General features: G+C 39.7%; 1 protein-coding gene across 5 annotated transcripts; it reads right to left on the reverse strand.

Moving 5' to 3' along the window:
- Window positions 1-381: 381 nt before the first annotated feature.
- Window positions 382-26,090, reverse strand: SAP30L (SAP30 like). Of its 5 annotated transcripts, none has more exons than XM_042451008.1 (5): window positions 25,714-26,087; window positions 20,902-21,024; window positions 18,334-18,432; window positions 13,053-13,220; window positions 382-770 (listed from the first exon to the last, which is right to left on the reverse strand). In XM_042451008.1, the coding sequence occupies exons 1-4, from the start codon at window positions 25,924-25,926 to the stop codon at window positions 13,095-13,097; spliced, it is 561 nt and encodes a 186-aa protein (XP_042306942.1). In that variant the 5' UTR covers window positions 25,927-26,087; the 3' UTR covers window positions 382-770; window positions 13,053-13,094. The 5 variants fall into 5 exon arrangements, with proteins under 5 accessions (XP_042306942.1, XP_042306944.1, XP_042306943.1 ...); XM_042451009.1 differs by lacking the exon at window positions 382-770 and adding an exon at window positions 8,458-11,315; XM_042451007.1 differs by lacking the exon at window positions 382-770 and adding an exon at window positions 8,458-11,671.

Here is a 26,090-nt window from a genome sequence, read left to right on the forward strand (position 1 = left end):
GTATAACCTATAAAAACTAAGTAATCGCAACCACCCAGAGGACCTTTTCGTCAACTCCTTCCAGATTATGGAACGGCCTGCCGTAAGAGATCCATCACATTACCAGTCTAGACAGCTTTAAAAAAGCCGTCAAGACAGATAGAAATAGAAAACCCAGCCACCAACTTAAACCATCTTACATCTTTGAATTTGCTACAGTTTATTTATTGCCTGATTGTTGATGTTGATACTGATGTTGTTTTTAATGTATGATTTTAAATTGTTAAGGTTTAATTGATGTTTTAAGGGGAGGGTGGGATTGGAGATATGAGATTGTATGTAAGTTTTAACTTGTAAACCGCCTCGACTGTCATCGACAGAGAGGTGGGATACAAATAAAAGATTTATTTATTTATGTATTTATTTATTCATTTATTTATTAGTATTAGTATATATTTGTTGTGCCATCCAACATGAGAATCTCATCTTCTGACATATTTTGGATTGTCTCATCATAGGATTTTTGTGGTAAAAGACATTCAAAAGACATTCCTTTCCTCCTTCTGCCCAGTAGTAACAGGTGTCAGCTATGGTGCACAGTCATTGTCTCTGAGAGATCTTCCACCAGTGTCACCTGTCACCATTGCTGCTGCCCAGTAGCTGTTTGGTATATTTAGTCTGGCTCCTCAGCTAAATACTGTCTGACCTGGAAGACCCTACAGCACTGTTGTCATCAGAGCCTCTTGTCTCACAGGAGCACACAATCCCATCACCAAGAAGAGGTAACACCACTGGTGGGAAAAACACATACAAAAGTAAAAACATATAGAAACTCATTGTTAAAATGTGATTAAACTATAAAATTAAAACCGTTTAAAACGAATCCATTAGAAAGAGAAAGACAAAAATTAATAAACAGCACATTCTTAAAAGCTCTTGCAGTGAGTTCCTAAAAACCTGTTGAAACAGAAAAGACGCCTGTTGCTGACAGAAGGAGAGCAAGGAGGAGTCAGCCAAGCTTCCCCAGGACGGGAGACCCAGCATGGGTCAGGGGAAACTAGATAACATATCTGGAGAGAATTTCCCCACCTTGGAAAAAAACAGGGGGTTTAGAATAGCCTGGGCAAAACCAATCTTCTTTTCAAATACTGTCGATGTGAACTCAGCTTAGCTCTTGAATTAATATGCCAGAAAAACTCAGTAGTCATTCCTTGCACCCTTTCACACAACACAACTGTAGTACTATGATACTATTTTAACTGCTATTGTTGTATTCTTTGCAATCCTGGGATTTGTAGTGTAGGGCAGGGCAGTTTGGGAAGGCACTCCTCTAGCGTCTCCCCAAACAACAAACCCCAAGATTTGGCAGTTAAAGTGGAATTACAGCACTATAATTGCATCGTGGGAAAGGGCTATTATAACCACTGAATTAAAAATTTAAATCTCAGCTATTATATTATAGACTCAAGCAGGTAAAAGATTGCTTGCAGAACACCCCCCCCCTCATTAAATTCCAGTTTACACTCTCCGCTATCCTCCAATCTGTCCTTTGCAATAAGGATGCTGAGAAAAACCCAAAGCCTGGTTTTTATCACACATCATGGAAACAGTGGAAAAATGACTTCTTTGGGGATCCAATCCACTGTAAATGTTCCATTTCATTCTCAGCCAGACCATTAAAACATAGTCAATCTTTTACATCCATATCCTTTAATACTGCATAATCCTACTTCCGGTATCTGACAAGTACAACCACTCTGAGGGAAAAGAGTTCCATTTGTGACAGGAAAATGGCTGTGATCCTTCTAACATCTGTGGAGCATGTTTTTCACCCAATCAGCAAGAGTGTGTGTGTGTGTGTGTGTGTGAGAGAGAGAGAGAGAGAGAGAGAGAGAGATTGATTGCATAGGCAGACCAGCTGTATTGCTTAGATGATACTGCCCCCCTACGGTCAAAAAGCATACAGGAAGGACCTGAAGAAAACAGACACAGATTCAGATGATAGTGCTCCAGAATAGTTCTCTGGATATTAGTTAGTGGGTTGACAACTGCAGCTGTCACCCAGCCATTTCAAGAACTGGAGTGTGTGTGTGTATTTTCTGTGTATGAAATAACAGTTAGCAATGCTCTAAAGATATTATTTCATTCTGTTTTATCTTATAAACCATTAAGTTTTCCACACCTTTTCATACTACTCTATTAACAAAGCCCAATCTTTTTCTATAATTTCATTTGATTTATGATTTACAAACACAGCTTACCTAATGCTACCATTTCCATTAGCTTTAGAGACCATTCTTCTATAATTGTGATGTTTTCTATTTTTGTGCCAACAAAATTCTGGCATTGGTAATGTTATACAAAAGCACTTTCCTATGCTTTTGCTCTTCATTTTTGGAGATCTTATTTATCATGTTTAATAAGCAGATCTCTGGTTTCATTTGATAACTACTGTAATTTTTAACATCCTGTGTATTTGACTATGCCCCCCCCCCCCAGTATTTCCTAACTTAGGACAAATCCACCACACATGAAACCAAGTTCCTTTGGCTTTCATACATTTTCAAAAAAAATTTTTTTTGATTTACCAAACTTAGCTATACTTTGAGATTTCATATACCATATCTGTGCCATTTTCAAATAATTTTCTCTTAAATTTTGTGGGCCTGTAAATTTATAGGTCTTGCTCCTAGAATAGGTCCAACTGTCCAGATCAATCTCCTCCTCTATATCTCTAACCCATTTTAATAATAATAATAATTAATAATTTGTTTTATTTATATACCGCTATTCCAAAGATCATAGCGGTGAACAGCAAGTAAGCTAATTAGCAAGTAAGCTAAAACAAGTAAGCTAAAACAAGCCTTAGACTTGTTTTTAAGTTTCCACGTTGCTTTTAAGAAAGTAGCTCCACTGATACAGTAATGGCAAAATAGTACACTTTTGCCTCACCTAAATGCAGAACAGAATTCCAAGGTTTTCGGGGACATATACAGTACTGAGAAAGCTGAAGGAGCTATATGCTAGTGTCTTGTTAGAACATATGTGGGTATAAATTGCACTACCCATTTAGAATGATTTTTAGTGGCAATGCAAAATGGTCATATCCAATTGACTGTGGTAGTTTTAAAAGAAGTAGCCTTGTTCGTCTCTTGAAGCATACAAATGAGGAAGGGAGGGAGAGAAATAAAGGTATGTGGCAGCACCATGACTTAAATAATTTCATATATGGGAATTGGTATCTCATACTAGCCTCATAGTCTTGTCACCACAGGTAGAAAATAAAACCAGTTAATGTTAGTCTCTCTTTTTTTTCCTAGTCCTTGTCTCTCATCCTTTGCTCATGGTTCTTTGTAAAAGATATATGGTACATACACTGGCAAGATTTTTTTAGTTGGCTTTCATTTTTAGATTTCTGTGTGGAAATACCAATCTTGCAATACATACTGAAGCAAAGCAAATAAACTTTATTATACTTTACTCCTGTCCTTCACCAAGAAGCCCTCTACTATGCTTTAAAAGCTGTTTCAAAAGTCTATAGAGTAGGCTAAGGTGACAGTGACCAAGTTGACACACTCAGATTTATGGTTGAAGATGGATTTAAATCTGGATCTCTCCATCTCCATCACCCCTTAGTATCACCACATTGCCTGTTATTTAAGCAGCATTTGGGGGCAATTGTAGAGCGAGTGATTAAGGAACAGACAACAACCCACTCACCCTAAATAACTGCACTAAGGGTTACTACCTCTGATTATTACTATTATTATATTTATTTATATCCTGCTTTTTCTCCACTAAGACTCAAGGCAGTTTACAGCACTTAAAACAATGTCGTTAAAATTTTACATCATACAGAAGTTAAAAAGCAATTAAACTGTCAAAAAAATTACAACCAGTTAAACACAAACCATATAAAACAACACCAAATAAAAGTCTACTTATGATTCCACTTTAACTGCCATGGCAACATCCTATGGAAGTCTAGGGTCTGTAGTTTGGTCAATGGCACCAGAAGAGCTCCCTGGCAGAGGATTCTAAATCCTGCCCACCCCCTAAATTCCTAATCCTAGAATACCATAGGTTGTTGCCATGACAGTTAAAGTGGAATCATAACAGTACAATTGTACAGTGTGAAAGTGCTCTAATATAAACATGCCTGAAAGGTATAGAGAACTGCTACAAGGCTAGATCAATAGTGTACAAATCAAGATGTGCTTCTTGGTTAGATGGTTAGGTAATCAGATGCTTCCCAGGCTGACTTTGGATTCTAACATGTATTAATTACACTGTGGCAGAAATGGGGATTGAGTTGTTTGCCAAACTGTTTTTTGTGGCTTCAAGAACCTCCCATTTTTATAGATGTTTAATCTATTTAAAAAAATGAGAATTGCTTCTCCAGAAACTTCCAGAGGGTGTGATTTTCAGCCAAAATAAGGCATGCCCCACATATATACTTTGTCTTAGCCCCCAAAGCAGTTTTTCAGAAACCAAAAGTGGAAGGTACAGCCCCTTTTAGGTCTGAAGTGATAAGAAATGGACTCAGGCCCTCTGTGGTTGCCCAATGCCCACCTTCGCAATGTGAAGTCTCAGCTGTGAGCACAATGCCTAAGATTAATTCACTGAGAATTCAGTCTAATTTGGAGAATACAAACACATTTATGTTTAACTGTGGTCCAAAACAAACTGCAGAAATAATCCAGTTTGAGATCACTTTAACTGTCCTGGCTCAGTGCTAGGGAATCTTGGGAATTGTAGTTTATTGTGGCACTAGAGCTCTCTGACAGTGAAGGCTAAATGTGTAGTAAACTACCCAGAAAACCCTTGTAGTAAACTACCCAGAAAACCCTAGCATTGAGCCAGGGCAGTTAAAGCGGTCTCAAACTAGATGATTTCTGCAGTGTGTTTCAGACCTATAAAACACTGCACATAGTACATAACTAATATTTTACCAGCTGCATTGGCTATTGTTTTTAGCTCAGTTGAAGCATTTGTTCTTCCTTTAGGGCCAGGATTGCCAGTCCATTATATGCAGAATGTATGTGCTTCAGTTATCATCTGAAGTTATGCTCCATTCTATCTTTGCCTTCAAGATCGCCAGATATGAGACCCAAGGTCTTTCCAGACATGGCCTCATTTTACTGCATTCCTTCTATATGGAGAGCCCTTGACCTATTCCCTATTCAATTTTTGGTAGACAAAGGCCTGAACTGGCAGGAAGGGGTTTGGATCAAATTCAGAATCTGCCTCCTGAAGACAGAAAGGTTCCTCCCATCCACAAGGAACCACTGATCCAACAGAAATAACCACTTATGGAATGAGGACAATCTTTGAGAATTTCCTGTGTATTCTACACCCCAAATCTGATCCAGAGGGTTGGGGAACAGAAGGGAAGGTGCCCATCGGAGAGCAAATCAAGGAATTTTCCTGCCAGTAAAGGAGAAGCTGAATCCAACTCAGTGTTTGATGCTTTTATTTAAGGAACGCTTTCTGAATGCATTTTCTATTTTATTTCCTGTTCTCTCTGTAAGCTGTACAGGGCATGCATGTCATTGAAGAACAATTGAAGGATAAGCAACCAAGTGGACCACTACAATCAGGTAATAAAGCTATGGTAGCTAACATGAAAACAGTAGCTAGCATTATATGGGTGCATCAAGCTTCATTATAAAAAACTGTCAGGGGGATTGACTTAACATTAACAGCTTTTGATGAAAGACTGTAGCATTTGATCATTAACAATGAAGAAACCACGAAGACTGAAAGGATCAAGGCCATAATCTGAATGAAGGGTATTACAAGTATTTATTTTATACTACAATTCAGTCTTTGTATTGTTTTCAGCTTGGGGAGACAAGATTCAAGTTCCCTATATTTATAATGGTTTCTTGCAACTGAGATGTTAACTATTACGAAAAGATAGCTATGAAGACGCTTTCTGCCCATACCTTCTGCCTTGGTATCAAAATATTGCTAATCACCTGTCCTAAGACTAAAATAAAGTTTCAATGGTAGCTTCTGATGACACAGTAAAAAAGTATATTGCTAGAACAAATGGAGAAAGGATTTATTCAGGAATATAGCCACATTCTATGCCAAAATGTTATTAGATTGTTATATAATTTATGTTTGCATGTTTGTAGTCTGCATTTACTCCAAGATTCTCAAGGCAACAAAAATTGCTCTTGCTCCCTTCTTTAATTTTAACTTCACAGTCCTGCAATTATGACTGAGCTGAAAGTGATAATCTCAAGTCTGCCACTCTGACCCATAGTGAGTGCCACTGGATCCCCCACATACGGCTTGGCCAAGTTTCTGGCCACACAATTGCAAACCCATATAAGGCAAACTCCCTACTACATGAAGGACTCAGCTCACTTCATAGGAAAAATCAACAATTTAAACCCGGAGACATACTAATCAGCTTTGATGTGGTCTTCTTGTTCACTAAAGTCCCCATAATGGTCACCATGGCACTCATCCGGAGGATGTATTTTCCAGAGGACATCACAGTCCTGTTCAAACATTGTCTGACCACAAGTTACTTCCAGTGGGACAATGAATTCTATGAGCAGAGAGATGGGGTAGCAATGGGAAGCCCTCTGATAGCAAACTTTTACATGGAACACTTTGAACAGCAAGCCCTGGAAACAGCATCAAAAAAGCCCACAAAATGGTTCCAATATGTGGATGACACTTTCACCATTTGGAGCCATGGAGAAGAAGATCTGACTGAGAAGAAGATTCTGAACCATCTGAACAACATCCACCCTAACATCCAATTCACAATAAAAAGAAAAGAAAAGGAGGAAACATTGCCATTCTTGGATATCCTGGCTATCTGCAAACCGAAGCAATGTTTACGCCACACAGTATACAGAAAACTTGCACACAGAGACAGATACCTGCACAAGAACTTCAACCATAAAAAAGAAGCACAATAAAAACATTGGTAGACCAGGCAAAAAGGATCTGTGAACCCCAGTTCCTGGAAGAGGAACTGAAGCACCTAGAATGGGCTCTACAGGCTAATGGTTATTCCAGCTATTCCATCGGATGGGCTGCCAGACCCAGAAAAACCCAGAGGAGGGAAGACAAAGAACCACCCAGGAGGAAGGTATTTTTACCATATGCCGGGGGAGTCACAGACAGAATAAGGAAAGTGGTGAGGAAGCACAACCTCCAAATGGTTTACAGACCAACCAGGAAGATCCAGTGGATGCTGTGCTCAGTGAAGGAGAGGAGAGATCCTCTCACGGTTGAAGGAATTTACTGCATGCCGTGCAGCTGCAAGCAGGTCTACATAGGGACTACCAAACGCAATGTTCAAACATGAGTTAGGGAACATGAGAGACACTGCAGACTGGGTCAACCAGAAAAATCAGCAGTAGCAAAACATATTATAAACCAACTTGGGTATAAGATGCTGTTTGAGAACCCTGAAAATTCTGGACCATGCCAACAACTATCAGGTTGGAATACACAGGGAAGCCATTTAATTCCACAAGCATCTGAACAACTTCAACAGGTTGGTTGGCAAAGTTTAGCTACCAGTCCTGAAAAACACTAAAATCAAGACCCAGCAAATGGAAATGAAAACCACCCAGGATCAGGGTTTCCTAGCAGACCATAGATCTCTAATTCAACAGACACAAATCCTCTTTGCATATCCTCCGACCCTGAGGTCTTGCCATTCAACAACAGAACAATACACAGATTAACATGGAAATCACTCCTCCCAACCCAGGGTCTCACAATATGTATATACCCCACTCACTTCCATGCCAGCATTCTCTGAAGATGTCAGTCACAGATGTTGGCGAAACAAACTCTTCTAGAACATGGCCACATAACCCGAAAAAGCCACAAAAAACTTTCTTCCGAGTGAGCTGCACAGATCTCCTCTTATACTTGTCACACCACCACACTGGTATTCAGTTGTCAGGCACCACAAAGGGATTCAACCAAGACTTTAGATCTTGCAGATCATTCACTGCCAATTCAGAAAAGGGAAGTGCAAGTCATGCTAAGAGATGACACCTAGGTGACAGAGAGCCAAGGTGATTTCATGAGCAAAGATCTCCTAGATGATCTGCCTATTCTGTGCAATTTGCCACTAAAGGAGGCTATCCACTCCTAGCCTCTATATCATCAGATTATTGGATTTATGGTTATCCAGTTTATCTGCTCACTCTTTGACCTGGATGTCTGACACTCAAGTGACAAGGCACAATAATTTGCTCAATTCATTTTGTAGTTTGGAATATTGGGAAGCAACCTGAGTATGGGCGGGTGTTTGGTCCAATAAATCTATATTGATTTAATAATTTATTAGAAATAAAAAGGCAATGCGTAGTAAATTACAGCATCTGAAATTGACATAATTCATATTATGTCTCTGATATTTCCTGCTCTATTACTCATATTCAATTTGGATGCCCCTGTACTATAAAATGTATTATGAGAAAGAAGCAACTGTATATGGCTGCTCAGGTGATCATTTATTAGAAAGGAATCTCAAGCATTTACATCTTTATCCAACAGTACAGAGTTTTAAGTGTTACAGAGTGGAAGGAAGGATACACTATACATCTTAGAGAAAAGAACTCTATAGTTCCACTATAAATTACTAGATTGCTTTAAGTTTATACAGTTATAATCCACAATTAAAGATACAAGTTTACCAAAAACATTTGTCGTAAAGATCAGTACAACACATAAAGACCCACCAGACTGAAGGCAAAAGAAAGTTGATTTCTTCTAGTAAGCCTGTTATAAATCAAAGGGGCATAAAAATGTATTTTTGTAGTGAGCAGGAAGACAAGATAGAGCGGATGAAGGCAACATAGTAAGAGACAAGCTCCATAAGCCTATGATCGAAAGATGGGGGGGGGGGGTGCATAAAACTATTGCTAAATTATTTCATACAACATATTTAATTGAAACTCTGAGTTTAAGGCATAATCCCCTTCCCCTCCACAAACATTTAAAATTTAACATCTAATAAAACAATTGATAAATGAGAATTTTATAGGAGAGCAGAGGTTACCCTGTAGCATTATTGATGATATTTAAAAAACAACAACAGATATACAGAATCACAAAAAAGCATGTGGGTTATCACAAGTGTGAGTGGTGATATTCTGCTTTATCACTGTAAAGGTCCTTTATTAAGTTTTGGGAGTGGTGAAATGTTTTTCTTAAGATTTGTCAATCTCTCATTTCATTGTACAGGGTGAAGTGACAACAAGTGCACCACAGATTTGCCTTCCAAGGCCGGAAATGCACAGGCCAAAAGAAGCGGCTTCTGGCTGCTTTTAGGGCATGGTGTTTATGAATGCCCCAAAAGTGGCCAGAAGCCACTATGAGGCTACCAAAGATGGTCTTAAGCTGTTGGAAAAAGGAGCTGATTAAATCCGGCCCTTGGCGATGGCCGAGTTGGGACTGTGGCAGTAGCCCACTTTGGAAGAAGGCCATGTGGTCATTGTGGCGCAATTGTGGCTGGAACAACCTCTGGCCGCTCCCAGCAGGTTGTATGTTTTGCCCCTAAAGCAAACACCCCAATCACATCAAAGAGTTTCAATATTATTTACATTATGTTTTATCAATATAAGGTAAAGTGCAAGATTTTCCTGTCCCACTCCCAATATTTGCATTTGGCTAATCTACTTGTTACAAAATTTAGAATACTGTTTATTAAGTCCTCTCTTAGACAAATCACCAACAGCTACATTTCTGGGTTCTACTTTGCTCATGGATCTTTTTATTCTGCTTTCGAAGCATGGGGGGGGGGGGACTAAACTCTTGCCATGTGTTATTTTGGCTTTAAGATTTTTTGCTTGCCTACCCAGGAAGTTTTTACTGACAAATCTTTCAGGTGGCAAAAAAACAAACTGTTTGGTTTAGCTTTGTGACTCAACTCAAGGGTTCTGCAAGAATATCAAGACTGTCCCTTCTGAATTATAACATTCCTTGCAAGACAATATCTGAAATTTAATGTAGACATTCAATATGCAATATTTACAATGCAAAGACACACTTGGAAGGTGAACAGGGCCTGATGGTTCTATCAACTGTACCGTATCTTCATAAACATGTCATTCCATTATTGTAAATGTCATTGCACATTCCCCTTCCCTTTGCTCTTTTCTTCATTCAGTTCAAGGGATGAACAAAAATTCTTGTGCTATTACTGTTACTACTACTACTACTACAAGTACAATAATTAACACACTGAGGATCATCATCTTTGATGAAGTCAACCTCAAAGAAGATGTGCCACAGTAAGATCTTTGGCTCTGATGCAAAGCCCATTAAAACAATTTATGGCCCTTCTAGTAGGGTTAAGTGGGTTCTTAGATGAGTATGATGGCTTCAAACAAATATTTTGGTTTGGAATGGTTTCATTCAGTATAGATGTGGTAAGCCCTAAGTGTTAAAAGAGTCACTCCCAGGCTGAGGTTCATTGCTGAACAGCTTAAACTGCATGTAAAGTTTACATCTGACAAGAATACAACCCAAGTCTTAATGAACTCTGTCAATGTGACGCTATTCTTATATATTCTACTAATTTTAGTCATTGCCTAAGGATTCATATCTTTGAAGCTCAAAAGTGCCGATGAAGGTTTTATTAAAACCACAAGAAATAGAAAGTTTCCTTAAATGGCATGCAGCATAATTTGCCATTATATTAAACAACTGCATTATGGTGTTTTTGGTGATTCAAAACAAGATGTTCAAGAATCACAGACTTCTCCCTGAATATAGATATTGCTGTTAATAGGATCTGTTTCTAACATAATAAGCCACAAGAATGGTCCACCCTGGGTACGAAGACATTTGCTCAACATTTGTTGGTCTAGCTGAGTATAAGGCATATACAGATGTTTATAAAAGGCAATAAGACTCACAAATTATGACACCTACAATTTCTCAAATCTGATGCTGAGATCTGTAATCCTCTTCACTTTGAAAGCATTGATTTGCTTGTGTAAGAATTTTTCACTGGTTCATTCATTTGGGGAAAAAGGTTCCTTGATTTGACCTAGAAAGCAGCTCCTTAAAAGAAAGCATTTGCTCTGTAGTTTTCTGTAGACAATCCATTTGTATTTTTGAAACTCTCCAGTTATTTTTCTGTACACAAGCCATGTGTATCTTCTCTAGATTCACTCTGAAACTTTGCAGTTATTTGCAAAAATAAGCCCCAGTGCACAAAAGTTTATATTTTTGGTCTAGAAATGAGGCAGAGGATGCTTATCTTAGAGAAATTGTGCCATGACCTCCAAGCTGCACAAGATGAATCTTATGAAGCCACAATTAGCCAAAGACCATTTCACCTGTAAAGATTATTGAACTGAATTTATGGCTACGTAGTTCAATCTGAAACCATTTAGCAAATTTTAAAATGTAAAGTAGCAAACTGAAGTATTTTAGCACCGTTTCCAATTACACAGTCATACATGTGTTTAAACAAGATGCATTAAATATACATATCCTATGATCTACTAACAGGACATATCTTGCCAGGAAATATCCATCCTTAAAAGTACAGTTGTATCCAATTAACTGGAAAAATATCCACACATGACACAAGCTGATGTTTCTTGAACATCTGTTTGCCAGAGAAATAAACAAATACACTGTTGCATATGAATTCATCATCTTTGAGACAAATTGTAGGCTTCCACATACTCTGTTAGAATTAGAAACAAGTGAAGATGTTAAAACTTCCTCCCTACACTCCTGCATAATAAATACACACAGTATCACTTAAGCAGAATCTTCCCATAGAGTAATTCACCAAAGCATAATATCATCATAGTATTTGAGAAATCATCTTTGGAGCAGGCATCTTGGTATCTTACACAACACCAGACACCTTTTATTTGGAGGCAAGTTTAATTTATTTCAGTGGTACTTAGACTGCAGCTTTTAAAAGCAAAGTTAAGGACTGTGATGTTGTATTAGTTTCAATATTCACTGTGAATAAAATACAACAGCATCAACAAATAGTATCACAATTCTGTTGTTTCAGTAAAGTTTTATTTTAGACCAGGCCTGAGTAACTTGGGACTGTTTTAACAGCTCAAAAAGGGGTCAAAAACTTGTCAACCATGTCCAGCTGGGATTACAAAAAATGGGCAGCAGCACCTGAAAAGTTAAACCTGGTAGGCCACCAATTTGAGGCTATCTTTAAGTCACAATGCTACCTCTGCACTGAAAAGTATGGTGATGCTGTATGCATATGCACTGCAATGTACATCATGCACTCAAATCTCAGAGAATCAAATAGGCCATTAATACTGTTTGTCGAATGGATATATACCTTTGTAAACTTAGATTGAACCTACATCCAAATGGCTTCTAAACAGTACCAGACTTAATGTGGTATTTCATTTATGGATCAAGGCACACAGCAACTTAAATGAAGCCATTTTTAGCATCATGGTGAATACAAACCAAAATATATATGCCAGTCTCTAGAAAAACAGCAGATAACATGTCAAAATTATAGTAACTCACCATTAAAAATTATCCTTTAACAATTTAACTTGTGAATTTATGAAACAGATACTGTATTCTTAAAGAAATTAGCAGATAAGCTAGGCTTATTCATCTATGAAAACTCTCTCTTGCCCGACAGACACAAAGGCTTAGAGACTATAGCACCCATGAAAATGTGAGACAAGTAATCTCATATTGTGCACAAGCAGTGAGATACAATTTAAGATTTTTTTTGAACCAGAAGTCCAGTGCTATGCCTGATCTGTGCTATAAATACTCTCTGGACACAATATGATCCAATTTCAAAATGTTGAATTCATTTCATATGTGACATACATCATAAATGATTTATTTCTATCCTCTGTACAGTTCTTGTCTTTGACATCTTGGTTTTTCCTGTGATCTTTATCCCTTAGTTAAATGTTGGGATTTGACACCACAGAAGTCATCACACACACCCCGAATTGTATACTCTTAACACCATGGACCAAACTTTTCTATATACTTTCTATTGCACAATATAATTTACAAAAAAGTCTATAAACAGTTTAAAAATATTTATAATGCACCTTTAATACCACAACTGCTTATGTCCAGAGTTTATTTAATTTTCATTCTAATTTGCTGCTTTCTGATTTATGATCCAATCTGCTCTTGTTACTTTTTACCATGTAGATGAAATAAGCAAGGGTCTCTTTCTCATTCACTGGGATGTTCCTGAAATGGCGGCTTACCGTCTGAAAGGAGGGGGAAAAATACATTAAGAATCCTTGAATTATGCACCTGATCCACAGTCTATGACTTTTGCATAGCTGGCTCACTAAGCTTTAGAGCATACAGTAGGCCACCCTTATCTGTGGTTTCAGTTTCTATGATTTCAATTACCCATGGTCAGCAACAGCCTGAAAATATAATGTAGACTCCCAGCACAGAATCAAGCTCCCCAGATTTCACAGTGTGGAAAGTGTATGATAACTGAAGTTAGGTTCTTTTAACACCACAAAAGAGTGGTGCATCATATAAAGTTGCTAGACAGACAGATATTCCACGGTGTTTAAAAAAACCAAAATAAAAACCATGACCTGGCAGAAGGAAAAAGGATAATTTTTGCTGAAGGAACTTCAGAATTTTTTTTTTAAAAAAAATATCCCTCAAGGACATCGAATGAATCAAAAATTTTAATGCTAGCCAGGGACTTTCAAGAATCAAACTGAATCATTTGCTTGCTTACTGTTATCACTCAGGTTCATTCACAGAATTGTTGAGGGGTCCAGATAATGTTGCTTTCCAGCATTCCTGTGTTTTCCTCACATGTCTTATCACTAAGTATCAATGAAGAGAAGGATGGAGTTGCTGTACAATATCTTTTGACTAGTAGTGCTAGGAGCTATCAGTTTGGAAGAGAGATGTAAATATGTATATCATCCTTGCAAGTGAGGATGAGTAATTTTCAGAATTTTCTCCCCAATGAAGAGAAAACAAATATTTCTGCACATTTCTCACCAGGTACTTGAACATTTCAAACTGTTTGGGGGAATTATACTGCACAGAAAAACAAATGGGCCTTTTTGCTTGAGCATCCTATCTTTCCTGACAAAAATCAAGGTTTCTAGGAAGCTATGGATATTTTTTGTACAAAACTGCTGTTGTTTTCTTTGCACAGAAAACAGCAATCCTGAGCCAAATATATATATTGCACGGAAATGAAAAATGATTATTTAATTAATTTATATGCTGCCTAATTTATATGCTGACCTAAGACAGCTCACAAATAAGTTTTAAAAGTTTACAATAATTTTTTAAAAAACAATTGAAATCATCTTGCTAAAACAAATAAAGGTTAAAAACATAAACAGACCACACACTCTGTATCAAAGCGTCCCTGACAAAGATTATATATTAAAAGACTGCTTGAATAAAAATGTCTTTGTCTGTTGGCAAAAAGAAAGTAGAGAAAGATCCACCCTAGCCTTCCAGGAAAGGGCATTTCAAAAGGTGGGAGCTGCCACTGGAAAGGCTTTTTCTCTTGTGTCCTCACCAAGCAAGACTGTGATGGTGGTGCTACTGAGAGAAAGCCTTTCCCTAAAGATCTTAGAACACTTGCAGATTGGGATGGGAGATATGGTCTTTCAAACAGTCTGGACCTAAGCCACATAGGGCTTTATAGCTCATGACCAGCACTTTGAATTGTGGCTGGAAATGAACTGGTAGCTAGTGAAGTTTGAGCAAGGGAGCTATATGCTCCCTATAACTGGCCCTTGTCAGACCTAGGTAAAAACTGAAACAACAACAACATGTGGCTGTCTGGAAACAGTGTTTGCATTTAAGAATGTGTTTAACAGAAAATCCAAATGACTATCATGGAAAGAAACCAAGTGTATTTCTGTGCAGGATATTTCTCCAAAAACTTTGGGATGTGTGAATACTGTGAGAAAACTAGGCAAAATTCTCACTGTTTTATAGCTGTCCCTGAAATAGTTGGGTTTCTCAACTATTGGGAAGAAAAATTTTCAGCCAACAAATAATTAACTGTGAATATTCTTTCTGCTACTAGAATGAAAACACTCAGAGTCTTTGTCCCACTTTCAGAGTGCAGTAGTTTCAGTAGTACTTTTTACCATTTGTCAAAGAGAGAAAGATGAAGTCTCAGCTTAGCCAGTGGAATGCAAATGTGGACTAAGTGTATCATTCAATAGGTTGTTACACAATAGGCTGATGTTTGGTACAGCTATTAAAGATCTGAAAGAAATTTGTGTTTCCTGATATTGGCCAAGATCCCACATTACCTTTCAATTTATGTGAGGAACCTAATTCAATGGAGGTTCCCATCAACAAGAGAAGGCAACTTTTCCTTCTTACCAGCAGCACAATCTACTATGCTGTTCTGGAATCACAGAATCATAGAATTGGAAGAGGCCATCCAGTCTAACCCCCCTGTCATGCAGGAAATCACAATCAAAGCATCCCCAACAGATGACCATCCAGCCTCTGTTTAAAGACCTCCAAGGAAGGAGACTCCACCATACTCAGAAAGAGTGTGTTCCACTGTTGAACTGCTGTTACTGTCAAGATGTTCCTCCTAATGTTGAGCTGGAATCTCTTTTCCTGGAGCTTCCATCCATTGTTCTGGAGCAGTAGAAAACAAGCTTCCTTTCATCCTCAATGTGACACCTCTTCAAATACTTAAACGGGGCTATCATATCACCCCTTAACTGTCTCTTCTCCAGGCTAAACATACCCAGCTCCCTAAGCCTTTCCTCATGAGGCATGATTTCCCAGAGCCTTCACCATTTTGGTAACCCTCCTTTGGACATGCTCCAATTTGTCAACATCCTTTTTGAATTGTGGTGCCCAGAACTGGACACAGTATTCCAGGTGAGGCCTGACCAAAGCAGAATAGAGTGACACTATTGATCTAGACACTATACTTCTATTGATGCAGCCCAAAATCGCATTGGCCTTTTTAGCTGGCCCTTCACAATGTTGACTCATGTTCAACTTGGGGTCTACTAGGACTCCTTGATCCCTTTCACACGTAGTCTCCTTAAGCCAGGTGTCCCCCATCCTATATCTATGCATTTCATTTTTCGGCCCTAAGTGCAGTACCTTACATTTCTCCATGTTGAAATTCATTTTGTTAGCTTTGGCCCAGCTTTCTTATTTATTAAGGTCATATTGAATTTTGATCCTGTCTTCTGGAGTATTAGCTACTCTTTCTAATTTGGTGTCATCTGTAAATTTCATAAGCATGCCTTCCATTCCTTCATCCAAGTGATTGATAAAGATGTTGATTAGCACTGGGCCCAGGACAGAAGCCTGTGGCACCCCACTAGTCACTTCTCTCCAGGAGGAAGAAGAGCAATTGGATTCAGCCAATCAACCAGTTACAAATCCAGCTTTTTTGCAAGAATATCATGGATGACTTTGTTAAAGGCCTTACTGAAATTGAGATATGCTATATTTATAGCATTCCCTTTGTCTACCAAACTGGTAATTTTATCAAAAAAGGAGATCAGATTAGTCTGGCATGACTTGTTTCCCAGAAACTCATGTTGACTTTTTGTGATAATGGCATTGCTTTTTAAGTGTTCACAGACTCTCAGCTTAATTATCTGCTCTAGAATCTTTCCTGGACAGTCCCCTAATATTCCCAAGCAAATGTTGATGGTGCAAGAAACTTTAAGGAAATTGGCAAAGATTGGGTCTACTGTAGTTTTTTGTGGGTTTTTCGGGCTATGTGGCCATGTTTTAGAAGAGTTTCTTCCTGATGTATCGCCAGCAACTGTGGCTGGCATATTCAGAGAATTGGGTCTACCCTTTTCACCACCAGGAGACTCTCATGAGCAGAGTTCTCCTAATCAGAAAACAGGACCCAAGCCATTATGTACAATATGCACAGTGGATACCATATATGCAAAAATAATATAGTCAAGTGGACAATGCTGCAAATCCCACACTATGGGGCCTAAATCCTATCATTATTCCTAATTATGGTCCAAACCACACTGCATAAATTATCCAGTTTGGGGCCGCTTTAACTACTAGGGAACTTTGGGAACTGTAGTTTTGTGAGACATTTAGCCTTCTCTGTCAGAGAACTCTGATACCACAATAAACTACAATTCCCAGGATTCTCTAGCACTGAGCCAGGGCAGTTAAAGTAGTCTCAAACTGGGTTATTTCTGCAGTGGTTTTTGGACCTATGTCAGGCCCAATGGTATTTACATAAGTGTAGGCATATCATTCAAGAATGGATTCAATGGGTATTCTCTAATCAGAACTACCAACAGAATTCAAGATCATATCTTGTATTTGCTATCTTTAACCTACTGGCATTAGGCAAGCCAATACTTTTTACAGTAAGATCTCCTTCACTTACAATATTGACCTATCTTACAGGCTTTTTATAGGCATTATAGAGATAAAATGAGCATGGGACACTTTTAATAGTTTAAAGCAGTTTCCCTCAACTGAGTGTCCTCTGAATGTTTAGGAATCCAACTCTCATTTTGGTTCAAGTGATATGATCAAGAGTGAGGTATGTTGAGTTGTCTAAAACACCTGGAAGGCAACAGGCTAGTCAAGATTTCCCTGAAGTCCTAGTCATATGTGCAACAGAACAATACAGAATTGAAAAGTGTTAAGTTCAGCCTAGTTGTTCAACAAAGAAAAATATAAATTACTGAACAGATGCCACTTTTCAATCAGAACAAACCTATATATAACTATCTAGTGAAAAAGAAAGAAAGAATATGAATATTTACTCGGTGTGACATCAGAACTTTTCATAGAATCCTAGAATCCTAGAGTTGGAAGAGACCCCAAGGGCCATCCAGTCCAACCCCATTCTGCCATGCAGTTACCCCTCCATCCAAGCATCCCTGACAGATGGCCATCCAGCCTCTACTTAAAGATTTCCAAAGAAGGAGACTCCACTACATTCCTAGGAAGGAGTGTGTTCTGCTGTCAAACAACCCTTACTGTCAGGAAGTTCCTCCTAATGTTGAAGTGGAATCTCTTTTCCTGAAGCTTGCTATGTTTTGTTTTGTTCATATTAACTAATGACATGTAAGATAATTTACTGGTTTGTAGGGTTTATTAAAGGAATGACTGGGGAAGAAAGAAAAGAGAAAAATCAGATTAACTGAGACAAAATTGCACCCCACACCTGTCCAGATTTCTCCATATGAGAAAAATTACAAAGCTCAAGGCTCTAATAACATACTGAAAACATGTAGGCATTATTAAACACAGTTAATTAGAATTACAAGTGAAAATTAGTACAAAATATAAACATGTTTGACTGCTGAAGTAGACAGCACACTCGGTATACTCTCATAAGCAACTTACTTCAGCTAGTTGAGCTTTATTGAGCCCAGGCCTAGTTTGCAACTTGTAATGCCTTTTGTAACGCCGTAGAGTGTTTACCTGAAGTTGAAACAAGTCAACCTGCAAAAGAAATGACAAGGAAAAGGCATACAGTCATATTTAAAACACATATGCACACTAAGAAGCAGCATACAAGAAACGTGCGCTGTTCCAGCTCAAGATCCACTAAAAAGATAACTAGAGCACAAACAGTAGCACAGTAGTATAGCTTTAGGAGAACTTTTATTTCAACAGATGGTAGAAGTGTCTTGGTTTTGTGTGGCTCTCTACATTGTGGCCAATATGTAGGTTCACTACCAAGAACATACTATCCTAGCAATTTTGTTTGTAAGCTAACAGAAGATTGTTCTTGCTATCCTAAAAGATTAAATCTTTATTCTACTTAAAGATGACATTCAGTTCAAACAATGATTTAACTATTTTTTAAGAATAAAAACCTGTTACTTTAAGAAATTGCATTTTCTGTTTTTAGTATGAACTTGAAGTCCTCCAAATTATGGGAGCCTAAACACCATGTCAAATAGCCAGGGATAATGGGAGTAGTGCAACATCATCTAGAGGACCACTTTCCCAATCTGTATTCTAGTGCATAGGGGCTTAAAAAACCCATTAAGGATCAAAGATATAGCTGTGTTAGTCTGTAGAATCAGTTTGTAGAGATCTTGTAACAGATTTGTGACTAACTAAAACAGGGGTAGGCAACCTGCGGCCCGCGGGCCGAATGCGGCCCAGCAAGGCCTTGGGACCGGCCCCAGCCCGGTCCTGCCGCCGATTGCCGCCGGGGCTTTTGGGGGGGCAATTGTCTATAGAAGCCTCGGAAACATGCATTTATATTAACATTTTTTTAAAAATCAGCAAATTTTTTTGCATGCCCTCCATTTTTTTAAAAAAAGTATCTTGATTTGAAAATTTTGTCCTACACTTGTCCTGGTTTATTTATATATTTAATTTTTTAAAAAAATTATTTAATTATTTATTTTTTGGCTTCGGCCCCCCAGTTGTCTGAGGGACAACAACCCGGCCCCCGGCTCAAAAAGATTGCCTACACCTGAACTAAAAGAAAGAAATTGGCAGCATGAGCTTTTGTAGACTTCAGTCTACTTCTTTAGGTGCATTTGGTGGAGTGGAAGCCAGGCACAGACATATATATGCCAACAGACATATATATGTCTGTAACTGGTTTGCATTCCACCAAATGCATCTAAGGAAGTAGACTGAAGTCTACGAAAGCTCATGCTGCCAATTTCTTTCTTTTTGTTAGTCTCAAATCTGTTACAAGATCTCTCTACATACATTAAGAATCAAGTTATCTAATGAAAGCTTTGTGGTCCAGTGTGTTGTTCTGGTTTGAGCGCTATGACTCTGGAGATTGGGGTTCAAATTGTGTCTTTCCCATGGAGTGACTTTGGGCAAGTCACACTCTCTCAGCCTCAGGGGAAGGCAAAGACAAACCCCCCTCTGAAGAAAGAAAACCCTGTGATAGGCTCGCCTTAGGGTTGCTTAAGTCAGAAACAGCTTGAAAGGACACAACAACAACAACAACAAAAATAAAGCTTATGTGACAAACAGCACATTTTTCTGTGCAGTAGCTCTGATTACATAGTTATGAGCCACTGAGGATGGAACTCAAGACTCAATAAAAGCAATGGTGCAGTAACACATGCCTCCCCTCCTAACTAACTGTGTTAGATGGCAGACAGGTGTCCAGGAACATAGTGTGCTTCCATTATCTCTTAAAGAATTGCTATTACATTTTCAAGTTTATAATCTGAATCATTCTACAAACTTCCACCAAAATGAAAGGACATGTTTGGATTCCAGAAATCTTCTTTGCTATTTCAGTTTGTTTTATGATTCAGAAAAATAATTAGGTAGTCACATGTTTATAATCTAAAGGACAGGAGACACACAGAAATAGACTGAATAAAGAAAATAAAAGCATATGGTGGTGGTGGTGGTGAATTCAGTTGTCAATGTGGATGGAATATAATTCATTTATCGAATTGACCACTCTCCTTTTTTGGCAGAGAGTGAGAACAAAAAGTTGGAGAGCAATTCTGATCAAGCTACTTCACTTCTCAGATGGGCTGGTATTGGCACCCTATTCACACTCAATTCCCGTTTGGCAGGGCCAGAGCACAGTCATGGTTGTAAATATCCACTGGGCTTAAAAGTTTGAGAAAACTATCCTTGCACTTTTTGTTCTGGCTAGTACAATCCAGCACGGTTTAGGATACAGCAAGTGAACTGCTGCTCAGCTCCTCCCTAAGCCCACTTATGACTGATCTGTCCACATGAGATAGAAAAGAATTTAACTGTATGAAGCAAGCAATGAGAGTTTTGTAAAATGCTAGGGAACTGCATAAGTGAAGCACTCTAAAGCCATTGATGGTGAAAAGATTATACAAGATGCAATTATAACATTAGGTAGTGTATTTACTATATTGTATTTAGAATTAAAAGCAAAGGTTGATCAAGATGTGACCAAAACAGAAACTCCTCCTCCTCAAATTTCATTATGTTACTTACCTCTGGGACATCTATGTCATGCTCTGGAGAATCTCCCCCATCATCACTCGTCTTCCTTTTCCTTTTGTTTCGAACACTCTGAATGAAGTTCTTGTGGAAATCACAGATATATAAGTGTCTTACCTAAGGATTAAAAAATGCACTGTGGTCACAGTACAGCAGAGGACTCAGTGAATTATAAAACAAGCAGACAGTTGTAAAGTTTTTATCAACACAGGCTGGATATTTTTCTGAGGGGAGGGGGACAGTGCTGATAGAAGCTTTCACTCTTTTAATTCTGAACTGTCAAGCACCAAGCAACTGAATGAAAGAATAGAACCAACTTGCTTTAGTACCAGAGGGCTTACTCAGTTCTGTCTGTGTTAAGGGGCAAAAGGAGCAATTTTAATAAGTATCTGTAGTCCAAGGAAAAGAATAGTCCTTCTGCAATCCCCTGTCCTAATTTTGTCCCATCTGAGTGAGTTCTTCAGGTATGAACTAGCAGACTTCAATAAGATAGAGTAGGGAACTGAAGCTGTTTCATAAAACGAGGCTGCATACAACTGCATACAGCTGGCCCTCCTTATCCACAGATTTTTTAATTCATGGATTCAAGCATCCACAGCTTGAAAATATCCAAAGAAACTATAAATTCCAAATTGAAAACCTTGAGTTTCCATTTTATATAAGGGACACCATTTTGTTATACCATTGTATTTAATGGGACTTGAGCATGCACGGATTTTTGTATCCACGGGGTGTCCTGGATCCAACCCCTGCAGATAACAAGGACCCACTGTATAGTCTTCCATCCCACTCAAACTAAAACTATGCCCTTCCTTAAACAGTTACAAAATTGGACAAGAGCTTCCAAAGTAGAGTTGAGGGAACTAACATTTGTCCTCATTAACATTAGTCCCATCTACAAAATGGAGACACAAAAGACTGTAGTAACTATAGAACCATATCACTAATCTCCCATGCAAGCAAAATTATGCTCAAAATTCTGAAACATAGTCTCCAACCATACATGGTGAGAGAAATCCCAGACGTTCAAGTGGGATTCAGGAAAGAAAACGGTGTAAGGACCACATTGCAAACATCCAGTGGCTAATGGAGCACAGCAGGGAATTCCAAAAGAAAATCAGCATGTGCTTCATAGACTATAGCAAAGCCTTTGACTGCATAGATCATGAAAGACATGGGAGTGCCAACACATCTGATAGTCCTGATGAGGAATTTCTACTCAGGACAAGAGGCTACTGTCAGAACAGAACATGGAGAAACAGTTCCCAATTGGCAAAGAGGTCAGACAAGGCTGCATCTTATTATACGCAGAACATATTGTAAGAAAAGCAGGCCTGGACACGGAAGAAGGAGGAATGAAAATAGGAGGAAGGAATATCAACAATCTAAGATTTGCAGATGGCACTATAATACTAGCAGAAAACCTCCCAGACCTGGAATAACTACTGAGGAAGATCAAGGAAGAAAGTGCAAAAGCAGGCCTACTGTTGAACATAAAGAAAACAAAAATAATGACAATGGAGAATCTGGACAAATTCAACCTAGACAATGAAGAAACTGAAGTATTAAAAGAGCTCTCAAACCTGCGATCAAACATTAATAGAAATAGGGACTGCAGACAGGAAATCAGAGAAGATTAAGAATGGGGAGAGCAGTTATAAAACAAATAGAAATGATTCTAAAATGCAAAAATATACAACTCAGCATAAAAGTTAAAATCATACAAGCCACTGTATTACCTATTATCATGTACTGATGTGAGAGCTGGATAGTTAAGAAAGAAGATAGGAAGAAAATCAATGCGTTTGAGATGTAGTGCTGGAGAAGTGTGCTGAAGATGGACAGCCAAAAAGACAAACAAATGGGTCCTAGAGCAAATCAAGCCAGAAATCTACCCGGAAGCCAAGTTGACCAAACTGAGGCTGTCATACTTTGGCCATATCATGAGAAAGCATGACTCACTGGAAAAAACAATGATGCTAGGAAAGGTGGAGGGAAGTAGAAAGAGAGGAAGGCCACATGCTAGATGGATGGACTCTAGTTAGGAGATCATAGGTAGGAGTCTGCAGGACCTAAGCAGAACAGTGAAGGACAGGGAATCTTGCAGATGTCTCATCCATAGGGTCGCCAGGAGTTGAGATCAACACAAGGGCAATTAACAACAACAACATCAAGTGCTATTTTGGGCCTGTATAACTGTCTCTATCTTTCAAACAATGAAAGAACCAAGTGCATCAGCAGGTGTTAAGTCATTTAACATGGCACCCACCATGAGCAATGGAGATATAATACAGCAGAAAAGAATAGAAAAGTATAATACAGCAGAATAGAAAAGTTCTGGAACCCCCCCCCCCCGGTGAGTTCCATATTCAAGCCCCATAGGCTTATATGGGACGCACGCCCCGTGCACCGCAGGCACATGCCCAATCCGCATTAATGGAAGTTGCCCTTCCATGCATTTCCAAGTGTGAGGATCTCAAGTCCACAGACTTGGAGGAGGAACCGTATATCTAATTTCATGGGCAGTGGAAGGGCTAAAGAACAATATGCTCTAATGCAAACAACTCTGTTCTCTAAAAAGGATTATCTTTATTGACAAAACAGCTAGGCTAGCCTGGCAGGTATGTCCAACAAAATTAATCAAGCACATATGCACACATGTGTTTTATGTGCTTCCCTGTGTGTTGTAGGTAGCATGCTGCTTGCCTGGAAAGAATTGTTTACTGCAAGGCTGATCCATATCTGTAAAAGAATAAATGAGGTACAGTCAAAGGGACAGAGAAAACCATTTCTTTCTATCATTCCCTCATTTAAGATTTCACAGTTCTGAGAGAAATCAGGCTTACACTGAAGAGTGCTACAAAGAGCAGTAATAATTTATCAAAATGCTGAATGCTACTAATTCCCTACTGCCACAAGCAATAATGCTCCAGTTTAGACGCCAGATGTGACAGATGTCACTTAATGTTAATACTAATTGGCCGGCAGCACTAAGATCTGCATAGTGCTAGCCAAGAAACGAATATGTTTGCAGTTTCCCACTTTAAAAGAGATTGTTTAATTATAGTACAAGATTTCAGGTCTGATAGTTTCTTAATGAACTGTTCCAAGGCAATGGTCTGAACTCTACCAACGCGCATTTATCAGTCAGAACCGTATATACACCAGTTACCAGTATGCAGACACACATCTTTTATTAGAAAGTGGTTTTTTCCCCTTCTCAAAGTGTCAGTGACAAATATTTTTAACTTGTCTGTGCTATGTGCTATATTTAGGCAGTTTTATGGCCCCTCTGCCTTCGCCCTTAAGAGCTCAGGACTGGTTGCAACCTCTTTTATTTCAGCTACACACAGTAATCCTGCACTTTTTACACCGGCTGTTTCCTCACATGCCTAGATGTGATTGTCCCAAGCACCATGCATTGCGGGTTTTATGCAACTGGTGTCACTCTACATTTTGTAAAAACTGAAAACTACCGTAGTTCTACCCTGATTTAAATTAACTTTCTCTGCATTTATTCTCACTACAGTTAAAAGTACTTTTCAAAAAGCCACAGCCCCTCCTTCCCCAAATAACTGCAAAGAGCAACATCTCTATTCAGTGTTCTGTCAATAAACTGTCAGTTGTCACAAACACTGCATGGAAAACACTACATTCTGCTTCTTCCACTCGAAGCTGAGATTGTTTCTATCAATTAGAAACCTTGGAGAGCGAGCGGCAGAGTTCCCTTCTTTGGAAGTCTTATTAAGCAGAGTCTGGATGGCCATCTGTCGGGGGTGCTTTGGATGTGAGTTCCTGCATGGCAGAATGGGGCTGGACCGGATGGCCCTTGCGGTCTCTTCCAACTCTATGATTCTACTCGGGAGGGAAAATGAGGCAGTGTTGAACAGCTATTAAGTAATGCTTGCCTCCAACAGTAAGGGTAGCCTCTTCCAATGGGATCAACTTCCTCCCAGAAAGAACTGCAGAACCCCTTTTCGTACAAACTTGCATCTGAGGAAGTAGGCTCAAGTCTGGCAGGAAACCTCATGCTACCAACTGCTTTCTTTCAGGTAGGCTGCATCTGCACTGCAGAAATAATCCAGTTTGACTCCACTTTTGACTGCCATGGGTCAATGGTATAGGATCCTGGGAATTGTAGTTTCCTGTGGCACCAGAGCTCTCTGACAAAGATGGCTAAATGTCCCACAAAACCTCTGTTCCCAGGTTTCGGTAGCATTGAGCCTTGGCCATTAAAGTGGTGTCAAACTGGATTATTTCCTCAGTGCAGATGCTGCCTTAGTCTCAGAGGTGCTAGAAGATCCCTTTGCAGAGACCTTTAGCAGAAGGGGCGCCTAGATGTCCTCCTTTTCCAGTCCTCTGCCCAGGAAGGAGGAGTCCCAGGGCCAAGAAGCCTCCCTTTGGGTCTCTGTGGGGCTTTCTAGCTGTCGTTTTGCCCTCTCCTTCGTATTTCCCCCTGGACGTCTTACATCTGTCCTCCTTTCCACGGAGGACACCTGGCCACCCAGATCCATTCATTTATCCCCGGGAACACACTGCGGAGAGCGGCGATGAAGGCAGCGAGCGAGGCCGGGCTGCTCTTAGCTCCGGCTGAGGCGAGTCAGCCTGGGATGGATGATGAAGGGCCTTTGTGGCTTCGGCTGTTCTGAGCTGTCCCTCTCTCTCATGGTTTCTAAACACGAGTGTTGCTTTTGCGTGCGCCGCCTGGGGTCCCTTCTGGGCGAAAGGCGGCCTGCCTGCCTGCCTGCCTGCCTGCCAATGCAACGTGTGTCTCTGGGTGGAGGCGGCCTGCCCCCGGGGACTCACGCTCTTGTCGATGTCCAGCCGGAGCTTCTTCTGGGAGATGCTCTTCTGGATCCTCTTGCTGAAGGAGGCGTTGCCGGCCGGGCGCACGCACCGCTCCCCGTCTTCGATCAGGCAGCAGCTCTGGCCGCAAAGCGGGGCGCCGGCGGAGGAGGCGGAGGCGGGGGCGGAAGGGGGCCCGTCCCGGCTGTCTTCCTCGGTGCTGAAGCCATTCATGGCAGCCCCCCGCCGCCCCAGAAACGCCCCTCCCTCCGCCTCCGCCTCCGCCTCCGCCAGGAACACCAAGGCCTCCCTGCTCCCTGCTCCCTGGGCCCGGGAGAGGAGAGGAGAGGGCCCCTCCGCTCCGCTCCGGCCCGCAGGCGCTCCCTCACCCTCACGGA

Source organism: Sceloporus undulatus, chromosome 2, assembly GCF_019175285.1.
Source record: "Sceloporus undulatus isolate JIND9_A2432 ecotype Alabama chromosome 2, SceUnd_v1.1, whole genome shotgun sequence".
Lineage (NCBI taxonomy): Eukaryota > Metazoa > Chordata > Lepidosauria > Squamata > Phrynosomatidae > Sceloporus > Sceloporus undulatus.